The sequence below is a fragment of the Zeus faber genome (genome assembly GCF_960531495.2).
Source record: "Zeus faber genome assembly, chromosome: 16".
Lineage (NCBI taxonomy): Eukaryota > Metazoa > Chordata > Actinopteri > Zeiformes > Zeidae > Zeus > Zeus faber.
The window spans coordinates 24446501-24461678 of NC_137202.1; the positions used below are offsets into that span (position 1 = coordinate 24446501).

A 15178-nucleotide genomic window follows, 5' to 3' on the forward strand; every position below is an offset into this window, starting at 1 on the left:
CGAATAGTGCCTCAGCTGTTCATGGTTAATTTAATTTATGTTCAGTGCAGTTGGATAAGGGTTTTTGGTTTTTTTTTGCATCTGGCGCGAGGTTGTGACGTTATGCGTTGTGTGAATACCCCGTTCTATTTATTTTCCTCATTTCCTCATTCCACGAGGACCAACGCGGGATGAGGAGTAGCTCTAATAATACAAGCCTGAAAACAGACTAGTGTCCAGTTACCCTCAACCGAGCATTTAACAACTCGCACCGCAGGTTAGTCTGGTGGATAACCTGAGTTTTCGGTATCAACTTGTGGTGGTGAGGAGTGGTTTTGGCGCCACCTGCAGGTGGGGAGAGCCAGCACTGGCAACCCGGAAGGTGACGCAGCTGCAGGAGATTGAGGGGATTGGCAGAGCGTTTAAAAGCTGCTGTGGTTTTCACCTCTCTCTCTCTCTCTCTCTCTCTCTCTCTCTCTCTCTCTCTCTCTCTCTCTCTCTCCACCGTTAGGTTTCACTGAAAACACAAAAGTCTTTAATTCAGTTTCGATAAACAGCAAACCCAGCAAAGTCTGTTTTTTTGTTCTACCTGCCTCTTGGTCCATCTCTCTACCCTGCATCCGACAAGAGAATTGTCACACAACATAATGTCTTTAGTTGAACTCTGAACTTTGGAATTTAATACATTTTTATTTATTTTTTGCTTCGTAGGTGAAACCGATTGATTTAGTTTTGCTTAGTCAAACATTACGCAGAGGAGAGGAATGTGTCTCGGGAAATTGCTCAAGTATGCAGAGTTAGTTAGTTAGTATGTTAGTAAGTTAGTTAGTTAGTTAGTTAGTTAGTTAGTACGTAGATACTTTCTAACTGTGCTTTGTTTGTCTTGGCTTAAACACAGCTGACTGTCCCAGAGCTCCCAGAGTCTCCTCTCTCTCTTTCTGGTCAAAACCTGCAGTCAGTCGTTCTTTGCCCCGTTCCGCTCATCCATTCCCTAAAAAGGCCTTGGCCTGATCCCTGCGCCCGGGTGTTTACGCAACACGCCGCGCTAGCTGTCAGGCTCCCATGATGCATTTCAGTGTCTCACAATGGGAGGATAAGATACCGCCGCCTCTCACCAACGCAGCGGGCGTTTGTTTCGAGGGAACGGTGGAAAAGGCGGCCGATGTGGAACGTCTCGGCTGCTGAGATCACTCGGGGGAGGTTGGGACAAGTGGGCACGGCGTGGACACACACTGAGCGTTTTGGGGAAGTGCGATGACATCATGTGCACGCCGCCTCTCTGGGATGCCGCGGCCTTGGCCTACTCTGTTTTATTGGCTGAAATAAACTCACGCACGCACGCATGCACGCACGCGCACACACACACACACACACACACACAGGGTTTCAGTTGCAGTACAGCTCTGAGACCAAAGGGACATTTATGTGTCTTCCTGGTCCCAGGGGACCTGGAGTCCCTCCAGTTCCCTTCATCCATTGGGTCCATTCTGGGTCTGTTGGAGGAGCTTTTCATTCTTCTGCCTCTGCGTGTTGTTGCCTGTTTGGTATGGTATCCATTTGCATATGTTCCTTGAACGGAAAGGGAAGAGTTATGCCAAATCGCACATCTTTCAAATACACACATAGCCTTGGTTGATACGTAGAAGACTGTGTGTGTGTGTGTGTGTGTGTGTGTGTGTGTGTGTGTGTGTGTGTGTGTGTGTGTGTGTGTGTGTGTGTGTGTGTGTGTGTGTGTGTGTGTGTGTGTGTGTGTGTGTGTGTGTGTGTAGTTACACGCGTGAGTGAATGTTTGAGTGCCTTTGTGTGTGTGTGAGTGTGCACGTGTGTCGGTGTGTGTGTGTGTGTGTGTCTTGTTTCAATCAACCCTTCCCTTGGCACATTAAGGGGGATGTCTCTTAAATCAGTGCTTCTGGCAGTGCACAATGGGAGGCCTGATAGGAAGCATTTCACAGTTCCTTTCCCCGATGGCCTCGCTGCGTCCACTGACGCAGCTCGCATGTGCTCAAGTTTCTCTCTCTCTCTCTCTCTCTCTTTCCAAATGTTGCAATATTTCTAAATTCCAAAAGTCCAGTAAATCTCTCTATGCCGCTCAGAACTCTTGTCCCAAATCCAGGGCATAGAAAACCGATTCGTCACCCGATGATGGTGATGTCATCAGAGCCCCTGTATGGACCAACAAATAAGGGGCGTCGTAGTGTCGAGCCCCGAGATCAATACCTAAATCAACCTCATACAATTATGATATTGTCTGTTCATGAGAGAAACTAAATTACCTCGTCCCCAGACAAAAGTAATGTTATTTGTATCCTCATAAATCCGTCCTGTGCTCCGCGGCTCCAGACAGCAGGCCTTTGTGTCTTCTCTGAAGTCTGCTTTTGGAAGATGAGGGATGCTTCATATCTTCACGGACCTAAACAGCACCGTCAGAAACCATATTTAGAACTTGATTAATACAGATATTTCAAAGGCGGCAGGCTCAAACTCTTTTTGCTTCCATTGCTGAAAATGTTATTTTTTTAGCTTGGACTGGGTTTGGTTCGTTCACAGCCCGACGACATGGATTATCATGTTTATTTACCTTGTTATTTGGAAGCCAGCAATTAATTTATTCTTGCGTTTGTGATTGATCATAAGAGCGGTATGGTCCATGCGAAGTCAAATTTGCTCACCTTCAAGTATCAGCAACAGCGTGAGCGTCCTCATGCGGGTTCCGTCCTAGATTTGGGGTTCGAAGGCGCCTCGGGGGTTGGCGGGCGTGCGTGTCTGGCCGCCGAGGATCTGGTTCCGGTATACGACACGACCAGGGTGGGATCGGATGCTCCCCGCTCTGAAAGATGAAAAGTCATGACGTACAGTATAAAACATCATATGCACAGGGTTAAGAAACCGGTGTTTCTTGGACTGCTTAACCGGGGAAATCTCCTGCAGGTCACAGTGTAGGGGATGCAACCGGCCATCTTGCCACATTGGTTTTTATTACATTTAGTTAAATTAACAGCCGGCGAATAACCGCTGACTGTTCTTTCATTTTCCGATGTGTTTAATTGAGATGCCCTTTTACGAGCGTAGACCATCGGAGGACTGTGTCTTCCCATCCCCGGTCTGTCCCATCTCCGGATTCACTCCGGTGTCGTTCTGACTCTCTCCTGTCTTGTGCCGACAGGGCTCTCCAGCAGAGGGCAGTGGGACACGGAGCCAAACACCTGGTGCGTATTTAGTGACTCCATTATTGCTGTGACTGTGGTTTTGTTTTTTTTGTTGGTTCTTCTTTTAACATAAACAGCTGTTTTCACGGGATAACGTCATGTTGGTTGGATGGTGCGCTCGCTGTCACCCGTTTCTAGTTATTCAACTTGAAATATATATTTTTGAAACGTTTTTTCTTTGTACCTGGGTGAAAATGTCAATGCTCCACTTTTTCTCCACTACAAGGGCAGATTATATGGATAGATAGATGGATAGATGGATGGATGGATGGATAGATAGATAGATGGATAGATAGATGGATAGATAGATAGAAGAAAAATGAAAAATGAAAACATTCGAAAAGGGGAAATATACAATAAACCTCATCTGTATACAAAATATGGCAGTGTAATGGAAAATAAAACAGAAATTTTGAAAATGTAGTCAATGTATACCAGGAAAATGAACTGTTACACAATAAAATATGAAATACGGCAGGATAATGGAAAATAAACTAGAATATCTTTATTCAAGCAGTATAAACTTGAACATTGTTAGTGGTATAAAGCTGAGGAATTTAAGCAGTAAAACTATATAAAGACAATAAGCCTAAAAACCCTAAATTAACAGTGCACAGTAAACATACACCTCTGTATAAATCCACACTTTTGGTTATGTACAAATGTGTGATTTATTATTGTTATTATTATTATTATTATTATCATTATTATTATTATTATCTTATTTTTTTATTTAAACGCAACCGTCTTCATCAGGAAGCATACAGTCAACTGATTCCAACTTCCAACTGAGTTTCAGCACTACCAACCGAAACGGAGAGGGCTTGGGAGTTGGCGGCGGTCATGTGCACATGCTAATAATCCAGCCCACATGAAGCCCTTACTGTAGTCCATTCCACCCCTCTAGCCAAAAATGGGTCTGACAGCCCTGATCTTGTGCATTTAGAGTTGAGGTAATAAATCCAGATGGGTGTTTGGGAAAAACAGCACGAAGCCACATCCATGCTAAACAGACATTTTGCTTTATTTTATGAAATATAATTGTGGGACATGTCATTTTTGTGCTTGGAAACACCTAGGTATCGTCACTTAATATCACTATCACGATCATGACACTTCAGTTGACCATTGTTTGTCATGCAAATAATTGTGATAAAAAATTATTTGTTTCATTATTATGCATAATTATTTTGTTAAACTTTTTGAGTTTGATCCCACTATATTAGGCATAGCATAACATAAAAGCTGTTATAGCGTAATAATATATCTACCTTTTGCATTGCCGGCAACGACGATTGGAACATAAAAGTCTGCGTTAGGGGTTAGGGACATTTAACACAGCTAATTCGTCTTCAGTTTGTTGCCACATTTGTGACATTGGTTTAAAATCCCGATGACATTTGGATGGAAACATGGGATTGTGGAATCTAATCGTTTTATTTAATTGTGTAAGCTCTAGTTGATTCGACACAATGATTGTGTGTGTGTGTGTGTGTGTGTGTGTGTGTGTGTGTGTGTGTGTGTGTGTGTGTGTGTGTGTGCGTGTGTGCGTGCGTGCGTGCGTGCGTGCGTGCGTGCGTGCGTGCGTGCGTGCGTGCGTGCGTGCGTGCGTGCGTGCGTGTGCACGTGCATGTGTGCGTACGCATCTTCAGTCCCACCAGGTCCCCGTTTGGTGTGCGGCATCAGGATCACGCCCCTGGCCGTCATGAAAGGCTCTCCAGACCTGATTCCTGCTGAAGGTGAAGCCTGGCTCCGCCTCCCCCATCTTTCCCCGGCCTTATAACCGCGACTCCCCTCGCCGGGAGTGGGGCGCTCTAAAAACAAAACCAACCCATCTGGCGAACCACTTGCCGCCACCCGAACAACTGGCTTTACAGATAAAGGAATAGAAACATGCCGCCGCCCTCACCCTGTTGTGTCGAGCGACGCGCAATCAATTAGCGTTTCAGCGCCGTAGAACCATAATTCCCTCGGTGGCCTTCCACGTCAAAATTCTATTTTGGACATGTGGGGCACGTGGAAGCGAGAGCGCGGGCGACAGACCTCATCCTTCATGCTGGCATCGCCTCGTGTCTTTCGCTTTTTTTTTTAGGCTTGGACTCCAGCAGAGTCTGCAAAGGGAAAGGCGTGGTGACCCTGCGGGCGACGCTGGTCCACATCGACGACGAGGACTGCGTCAGCGAGGAGTCGGACGTCACCTCAGCCCCAGGTGAGTCGGGATGGAATCCCACAGTGCGGCGGCACGAGGAGAACACAGCACGCGGCGAAAGGACAGACAAGGAGAGTTTGAAACCAATCCGAGGCTGTGTTTATACTTGTAGTCGATTGATACCGTAGATAGATGGATGGATAGACGGACGGACGGACAGACGGATGGTTGGTAGAGGTAGGGATGGATAGATGATAGATAGATAGATAAATAGATAGATAGATAGATAGATAGATAAATGGATAGATAAATGGATGGATAGATACTGTAGATAGACAGATAGATAGATAGATGGATGGGTAGATAGAGAGCAAGACAGATGGACAGATGGATGGTTGGTAGAGGTAGGGATGGATAGATGGATAGACAGACAGATAGATGGATGGATGATGGATGGATGGATGGATACTGCAGATAGATGGATAGATGGATAATGGGAAATAAACCAGAAATTTGGAAAATGTGGGCAATATAAACCAGGAAACTAACTATTACACAATAAAATATAAAAACATGGAAGAAAAACCTGATCATTTAAAATGAACCCGAGGAATTGAAGCAGTCAAGCAGAATACTGACAATTAGCCCAAAAACCCAGAATGAACATTAAAGATGCGTTTAACCATGCGTTTAGCTCAGCCGTCCCAGTTTGTCCGGGATCGTCCTGGTTTGTCGCTGTGTGTCCCAGGTCCCGACAGATATCTGTGAAACACCAAAATATCCCGTAATAATGGGACAGGGGTGACACTTTTGACTTTTTTCGAGCCGCCTCGATACTCCGCCTTAACGCATTGGACGCCCGCCAGCCGCTCAGAAAAGAGTTCCCTCCATGCGCGCGGTCGCATTCAGAGAGCAGAGGGCGCCATGCGGGAAGGCGGCACTGGCGGGGCCCTGTGAAAAGGCCAAGTCGCTGTAGAATGTCGCCGAAGGATGGTAATATTGCCCCCGGTGACGACCGGCCTGTGGAGGTGTTCCCTCCGACCTCGGCTCCTTCCACATGGTTCTGCAGCTCAGCTGGAATCCAAAGCGTGGTTTCGGAATTATCCGAATAAAACGGCTTGTCACCCTTCGTCAGTGTTGACCACTTTTTCACCAGTTTGTGAAAGAGAGCTTTTGTGGTGCGCGGCCCACCGCCGGGGGCCTCGACTATGGACTTGTTTGTTGCGCTGAGCGCGTTGGAACCGAGCTGGAGGGGGGCCAAGGCTGTTCCGGGAGATGTTTAATTGTTGCAGAGCCCGGACAGAAAGGCCACTGGAACAAACGCGCTTCACAGTCCACTGAATAGGTGCCTTGTTCTGGCAACAAAAGTTCACCGATTGTGGGAGAATCCCTTTATTTTCCCTTTTTTATTTTGATTCCTGAGGATATCGCTGCCCGCAAAAGCACCCGGCCACGGGAAGGATTAACACCCTGCGGGATATTTCGGAAATGTAGTTTAATTATCTATCTTTTCTCTTTTGGGGTCGTTAGTATACTTCACCGTGTTGCTTTGGGACTTCAGAAGACTGTTGGTCTTCCTGCCCTTTTCGCACCGCTGAAAGCCCTCTGGACTCCTTCTTTAAGGTGGTTGGACAAAGCAGATTAATGGAGTCGGCTCCCAAGCAGGATTGGCCGACGGAGACTCCGGCGTCGCCGCTGATTTACCGACCGTGAACGACGCCCAGCGCCAGGTGAGTTTGACACTTCCGCCCCGTTTGGCACAGCGCGTCCTGCAGTCGGCCGAAAGAAACTCAAGCCCCTTCCTGGGATGTGGGCGGGGGGCGAAAAAGCTCAAAATAAAATCGGCTTAAGTGCATTTTATTCTGTGCGTCGCCCAGCAATACCAGGTCCCCGCGGGAGTCCAGAACCACATCGCGTCCCCCGCCTCCAGCTGCGTGTATCCCTCCACCACCGCCGTCAACCCGACCATAGTGCTGCTGCAGCACAACAGAGGTGAGGTCCCGGCCGCCGTTTCGGACACTTCGGCAGTGTTTGGCCAGGTTTTGCCGTCTTTACCGACGGTCGTAGCCATAGTTTGTTGTGTGCCGTCTTGTTGACCTGTCCCTCATCGTGTCACATGTCCCGTCCATGTCCACCTCTGTCCCTCTCTCGCCACAGAACAACAAAAGCATCTCGCCCATTCGGAAGGTACGCACCGGGGGGGTTGATAAATATTTGTCATTGGTTTTTCTGTTGGGTTTTTTTCCCATTTCTTTGACAAATGGAACAGCATTTGACAACCAGATGAATTGAAAAGCTTTTGTGTTTTCATCTCACACTCCTGCCGCCTGTGAGCGTCACACTCCCACCGCCTGGAGGTCGGATCATGCTTCTCCGTCTGCGCGGAAGGGAACGTTGCGGGGGGCGTTTGCTTTTTATACCTGTACGGATTCTGTGTATAACGCTGTGTGTCCACTTGGGGGCAGTGTTGCATTTAGTGAACCACAATCTACAGAAAAAAAACATACACTAATGCCGAGAGGAAGGGGCTGCGGGGTGATTCTTCCAGACTTTATTTGAAAACTTCAGAACCCGAAAATATGGATAAGCAAACAAAATGTGAGGCGTTTCGAGCCGCCTCCAACAGGAAGTTGGACCATTCAACCAATCAGCATCGGAGAGGCTCCTCTGCGACCCATGGTTACCCAGAACCCCTTCCGCTGCGTAGCTCCGCGGCGACGTTCATGTGTTCGGTGAAGCATAAACCAGGCTTTAGCAGTTTTTACTGACAGCTAAATCGCTTTAGTGGATAACCTGAATGACTTTATGTGTCACTACGTTAAAAATATATAAACCTAATTTCGAAACCCTTTTACCACCTTGTAAATTCAATCAGTCAACTCAACCCCCCAAAAAAACCCCGACCTGACTAATGCAACGCAGAATGTAATCTGTGCGTACGCGTCCCGTTGCCTCCTGATGTCTTGCTGTGTGACGCTTTGCAGACCAGACCCCGGAAAGGGACAAATCCCCCGGCCCGGAGAGCCACTCCTCCGGGGCCTCCTGTGGCCCCGTCCCCGACATGGACGGCAAGAGGATGAGGCTGTCGCTGCGCTCTCCCGCGCCGGGTGCCCTCGGCCAACCAAACGTGCCTGTGCGGGTGAGCGACAGTTTTCCCCTCAAAGAGAAAGCAGACTTCTTAAAAAAACATACTATTTATGTATACACGTAAATACACGTCACCATAGCTTTGACTTTAGTATTAATACTAAAGGTAAGATAAGATAAGGTAAGATAAACCTCTATTAGTCCCACAACGGTGAAATTTACATCGTTCCAGCAGCAAAAAGGGGACAGCAGAAAATAGAGAGCGTATCAAGGTACACACTATAAACAATATAAAATATATAGAAAACATAAAAATAAAAAATCACCATAAATAGGAACCAGAGTACTGAGTGTATGATGGTAATAATCCGAGATTTCCTTATAAATCTCAGTGGTGAGGGTGGTGGTTTTGTTGAGTAATAAATGGAATTGCACCATGGTAAACTGCATAGTGGCTTCAGCGTAGTTGTGGCAGCATGTATATACATACACACTGTATATATACAGTATATCTACCCAAAAGCAGGTAATTGAAGTAAAGGTTATAGTTACCACTATACATACTGATGCCAACGCTCGAGGCTTGGGAAGCGCGATGCGTCTCCAAATAGCGTGATCGGCTCTTTCGCCTTCATCATGAGCGCTGCCTTTTTATTTTCCAGAACACGGAAAAGTCCAAAGACTGGTACAAAAGCATGTTCAAGCAGATACACAAGATACCAGGTGAGGAGAGTTCACCGCCATCATCCGTGCCTCCCGCCGGGGCCCCCGTCTGCCTCTGTGTCTTTTGCCATGTTCTTGGTCTGTTGTGTCACTCCTTGTTATGTCTGTCAACCACCGCGCTCAGAACCTATCGAGGGAAACCCTTATCGTCCCACCTACGTATTCCCAGAGAACTATGACAGTCTGAGGAAGTCGCAAGGTATCCGATGGCAGTAACGGCTCCGCTCCCATTGGCTTCACTAATCCGTAGCCGTCCCGGGCTCTTTCAAATACTTTAAACTTGTGAATCGTCATTCCCAACCTTCGGGGCCGAGTGCCAAATCATGGAAACCAAAAGAAAACAAAAGAGATTCAAAAGTATTTGAAAGGATTTCAAATAATGTTTTACTCCAGGTAATATCCATTTCATCGAGCAGCGACTCACAACTTTAGATGTACCGCGAGATTCATGTATATTTCTTGATGTAAACAAAAATTTAAAGTTAAAAAAAAAAAAAGTATTTATTTTATTTCAATTTGAAATTAGGCAGTCTAATGGATTATATGGCGCCCATAAATTCAACATCCTTATTGCAGCATGCATTGCACAAAATAAGTCATTGGGGTTGCCAAGTCATGTCATAGTTGTGGGTGTGGTGCTGGGATTCTGCAGGATCTGCAGTGGTGCTGCTTGGGTCAAGAAATCTGCATGAAACCTCCTTGCCTTTCTACCTGTCATTATCTTTTCAGTTTTTATTGCTTATCAGAATACACACTCGGTTAACAAATTAAATAATTATTAGTGTAGTGTAGTGTGTGTGTGTGTGTGTGTGTGTGTGTGTGTGTGTGTGTGTGTGTGTGTGTGTGTGTGTGTGTGTGTGTGACCTTTTGGATGTAGTGTGGCTGTCCGGCCACACGGTGGTGCTGCACACCGGGAAGCGCATTTTCATCACGTTCCAATCAAATGCTTAAGCATATGGTTCAAGCATTTCATTTTTTGACCTAACATCGAACACACACTCTCGGTATAAAACCCGCCGTGATGACCTCCACGGCGATCCTGTGAGTCGTATCTATTCCATTATTTAAATCCTCCCCTCTCTAAAAAAACTGTTATTTAACCTGACTGTAAATAGACTATTCCCGCTTTGCAGCACGGAGCATTACTTATTCAGAGAATTGATTCTAATCAATATCCTTGGCCCTCTGTTTTTAGTTCAGTAATGCTTCCTGTAAAGTACTTTGTCTTCACACTATCTTGGATTCATGCTTTTATTGTGTCTAATGGAGCTACAATATATTATGGCAATGCCACTGACATATTTCTCCCCCGTTTATTGTCGGCATGGCTTTCCAACGATGAGTCATATATGTACTGCATCACACAAATGGAATTTACATGTAAAAAATTTGTTCCACCCTCTCTTTCAGATGACGGCCCCTCCCCTTTGGGTTATTTGGAGGACGGTAAGCTTGGCTACCGACGTCCCTAAAAAAAAAAATGCAAAGACTCACACTGACTACGAGATCAGATGTTACTTAAATGTTCGACTACACCATCGTTGTGACGGTGAAAAAAAAGTTTGGCTCGTCAGTGTCTCCCGGCACTGCTGATCTATACGCACCTTCATCTTGCAGTCAAGGGCGTCCCGCGTTCCAAAAGCGCCGCCGAGGTGGACAGCGGAGGTCGGTCGATGCCGGTGCCGACTCGGTCATCTTCCCTCAAACCTTCCTCCAAGCGGTATGTCCCTCTTCCCCAAAAGGACGCAGCACAACGATCCCACTCACCGTTCGCCTCCATCTGTATTTTAATTCTTTCCCGACTTTGGTCGGGAATCATGAGGATCACTCGGTTCCCTAGCGGGCTCCTCTGACGGCACCGATAGTAAGAGGCTGTCGCTGTATAATATTAACCTCTTTGTGTTATTTATGTTAGGTCGAATAATTACTTTGGTTTTGAGGTTTTGCGATGGAAGCGTCCTGTCATTTCATTCCTCAACTCTTCCATCTGTGTCAGAGTCTGAAAGTTGATCCAATTTGGCGTCACGATTCACTTGAAACACTCGATATGAATACCAGATGTTTCGTGACCCGTTCTAATCTCATTTTAAATAAAAAATTAGTTGGAGTTGTATATTTAAAAAGCTCCCCTGTGTTTATCTATTTCACTTGATAAATGACGAATCGTTGTTTTAAATAATTTCCTATCATCTCAAGGTTCCCCCCCTGCAGTTCCCCGGCCCCGTTGACATCCACCCGTCTAAGACAAATAGGGAGACGCGAGTGATAGAGGGATAGGGGGGAGATGATAGAGTGATGACAGGTGACAGAGGATAAACTGTTTCCCGCTGGAGCGACAGAGGACGTGTCAGAGGACCGTGTCTCCTCCTCCCTCCAGTGGGCGCCTTCCAAAACCCACTTTGTCGCCTCTTAAGGGTCGAACGCCACGCGCCGCCCGATGCCTTTTTACATCACATTTCCTTCCGTTTTACTCTTCTATACATCTGAAAATAAAGCCTTGTTATTTTTTTAATGAATAATTTCAAAGACACTGTCTTTTTTTTTATTTATTTTTTTAAGATATGCAGTTAATAACGTTAACGTAATACGTTGCATAACCGTTAGATTTGAACACCAAGTACAGCTGAACATGGGAGGAAGTTATATTTATTACCCTCTCTTTTTTACCATATTTTTAAAATATTTTTTTCTGTCAAGGCAGCCAGTTCTGTTTACTTCGTTGAATTGCTGCCTTTTCATTCACCGCGAATTGGATTTTATGCAAATGGAGGCAGATGGAGATAGAGCGGAGCAGACGGCGGAGCTTCGGCGCGTCATCTCGCGGAGGGGAAAAAAAAAATGTAATTAATGAATAAATAGGGGCCGAGACAGTTGCCATGGAGACTCCTTGATAAGGATTGGCTCTCTTCCATCCCACCCCGCCCCCACCACCACCACCACCCCTTTCTCCGCAGGAATGAGTGGGAGCCCCCGGATAAAAAGGTAGACACCAGGAAGTACCGCGCCGAGCCCAAGAGCATCTTCGAGTACGAGCCGGGGAAGTCGTCGGTGCTGAAGCTGGAGAGAACGGTACGCTATCGCCCCGCCGCCGGACGAGCCAGAGCCTGGTCTGCCGTGCAAGCACGTGTGTGTGTGTGTGTGTGTGTGTGTGTGTGTGTGTGTGTGTGTGTGTGTGTGTGTGTGTGTGTGTGATTTGTGGAAGCTGCCACCCCCCACTCCCCTCCCACAACCACCTCCTCCCCCACCCCACCTCCTCCAAGCTGCTGCACTCCTGGATGGCGGCTTTTCGAGCAAGAATCGGACGGCGGCGTATGTTTATGTGTGTGTGCGTATGTGTGTACAGCCATGTGCGTTCCACGTTCCTGAGGGGGGCGGGGGTGACGGGCGATCCGTATCAGGGGAGGAGTATGTGTGTGTGTGTGTGTGTGTGTGTGTGGGGTGGTGATCGCTTACAAGGATGGGCCATTGTCTTCCCGTGTTTAACTTGGGGTTATTGGGTTGAATCGAGGATTCCTGTTACCTGTTATTTCCTACAGAAGTGTGTGTGTGTGTGTGTGTGTTGGGGGGGTTTACAGTGGACTCTCTAGTAGTTTATTCGGATGGTGCTAAATGAAATGGTGCCCTTTGGTGTCCTTGCTGGCCTCGTGTCACGGTGTCTGCAGTGCTTTATATATTTTATATATATATAAATGTATATATAAATCTATATTATAATAAAAAAAAAAAATATATATATATATATATAAATCTATCTAAAAATAACAAAAATTATATATATATATTTATAAAAAAAAAAAAAAATATATATATATATATATATATTTATAATTACATATATATATATATATATATATATATAGTAAACCAGTTATTATATACCTCTGGTAACCTGTCGCCAACTGTTTGGCTGTTTTCCTACTTTTTGAATAGTTTCCGATCTTTCTGTCCTATACAAGTGCTAGTTCTTTCCTTCCCTTTTACTTATTTTATCGTACTTATTCTTGTATTTTGAATGTATACACAGTATTGTGATATAGCATAGTTATCTTCTCACACTGGACGTTTTCTTCCCCACTGAGCTGCTACAACGCCTGAACCTCCCCGACGGGGGATCAGTGAGGTGTTATCTCATCTGACCTCACTCTCAACTATCTGTTGTTTTAAGAGTTTCGGGTGTTGTTGGGGAATCTTGTCTCCGTCAACAGCATCTCATTGTGTGTGTGTGTGTGTGTGTGTATCCTGTTCTGTCTGAAATGTGTCCTTTCTGTCTTTCTCCTCCTTTCCTTGTTGCCACCCCCACCCCCCCCACCCCGCCCCGCCCCGCCCCCCGTAGACTCAGGATCTTTGTCCAGAAGATGTAGATTTAGCGAATGAGCCTTGGTATAAATTCTTTTCAGAGATGGAGTTTGGGAAAGCGGTAAGTGGTCGCTTATGTTTTAGTGCATGTGTTAACGTCCATGTGTAAATAACGCCCAAGTCAATGTCTGTATATAAGGACCGCTCCCATTTCTTCCCACTTTGATTTGCAAAGCTATGTGCGATGGTATTCTATATATTTTATATGTACCGCACACGCAGTGGGGAAGATGTCAAATGCAACTTCGGAAAACTTTGGTTTCTAGGCGGGGCTTGACTGATTTCGCCTTTTCAATACCAATACGATTACTAAGTGGACAACAAACACTTTGACCATTAGTTTTGCATGATAAAACGTGATCGGTAAAATCTTTCTAATCTTTCTCCAACAGAGAGATCTAAAATACTTACATAAAATGCCTACATATTTGGTATGACTACTATGAGATCTTTGGATCTTCCCCAATACCGATCCTTTTAGTCTGGTACTGGGATGCCATCCAATACCAGTATAGGTGTCAGTACATAGACAGCCTCGCTCCATGGAGCAGCATTTGCAACCAAGTTCCTAATCTATTTTTAAACATCCACAACCATGACTTCCACTAGTCACCCAGGATGCTTTTTCTGTCACACATTCCATACGTGTTGCTGTTATTGGACGGTATCACTCATACTTTTCGAAACATTTTTATTTATTATCTTAGTGGGCCCACTGTGAGCTCTGTTTTTTCTCTTTCCAAATACCCATTTTGGATTAAATTTAAAAAAAAAATTGTTATGATTGATGATAAATTACCTGACATCCTATCAGACTTTTGGCAGCTAAAAAAAAAGCCAGAGAGCCAGAGATAAGTGCGACCGATTCTACACCCGGATTAATTTGTTTGGGTGGATGGATAACAAGCCAGACCCAGACGACCACAGCTGTTTGTCTGAGTATCAGGCGAAAGGGAATCTTTGTAATATTTCCGTTAGGAGAGGCCCTGGGATTTGTGGAATGCGTTGCACATTTTTCGTATTCGTGCGGATTCTCAGAGCATAAAACAGACCAGATACTTGGGAAAGGAGATTGAAGTTTGAACCCGAAGTCATTCCTCGGTCCGTGTAAACAATCAGGCATAATGATAATCCAATCACTGTCTTTCTGTCTGTCTGTCTGTCTGCCTGCCTGTCTGTCTGTCTGTCTGTCTGTCTGTCTGTCTGCCTGCCTGCCTGCCTGCCTGCCTGTCTGTCTGTCTGTCTGTCTGTCTGTGTCTGTCTATACATACTCACCTGTCTATCTGATATATTATAGACCAGGGGGGTGAGGTGATGGCGTCACCAGTGAGTCAGTGGAAGTTAAGACAGTTATCTGGGCAAATCAGCGCCTCAGGCCTGAGCTGGCATCAGACAAGTATTCTGCGCGCAAAACAGATGTTCCGTCTCCTTGCGCTCTGTCACGCCCCGGATCACATGAGGTGGCACCGCTGCTTGCGACATGAGATCACGTCCTCGAGGCGGCCCGAACACTGGCAAGGACTCTCAGATTCCCAGACCCTTCCCGCTTTCAAAACGACGACACCGGGCTCGGATCAGCGCGGCTGACTCAGTCCTGCCGCCCCACGCTGGGTCAGCGCCGAGCAGGAACAGGACGAGTCGTTCCCGAGGTGCCACGCTCTCCCTGGATGCTTTATCT

At 46.0% G+C, this 15178-nt stretch overlaps 1 protein-coding gene across 1 annotated transcript in view; it reads left to right on the top strand.

Annotated features, from left to right (window-relative positions):
* Positions 1 to 4851: 4851 nt before the first annotated feature.
* Positions 4852 to 15178, top strand: part of sorbs1 (sorbin and SH3 domain containing 1) — a 28337-nt gene continuing 18010 nt past the window's right edge. The window contains exons 1-12 of the mRNA XM_080016452.1: positions 4852 to 4924; positions 5278 to 5394; positions 6958 to 7064; positions 7212 to 7326; positions 7492 to 7521; positions 8319 to 8473; positions 9084 to 9144; positions 9269 to 9343; positions 10555 to 10590; positions 10762 to 10864; positions 12099 to 12213; positions 13478 to 13561. Of these exons, the coding sequence (XP_079872578.1) occupies positions 4891 to 4924; positions 5278 to 5394; positions 6958 to 7064; positions 7212 to 7326; positions 7492 to 7521; positions 8319 to 8473; positions 9084 to 9144; positions 9269 to 9343; positions 10555 to 10590; positions 10762 to 10864; positions 12099 to 12213; positions 13478 to 13561 (1032 nt within the window). The 5' untranslated portion in view covers positions 4852 to 4890. The remainder of the gene's footprint in view (positions 4925 to 5277; positions 5395 to 6957; positions 7065 to 7211; positions 7327 to 7491; positions 7522 to 8318; positions 8474 to 9083; positions 9145 to 9268; positions 9344 to 10554; positions 10591 to 10761; positions 10865 to 12098; positions 12214 to 13477; positions 13562 to 15178) is intronic.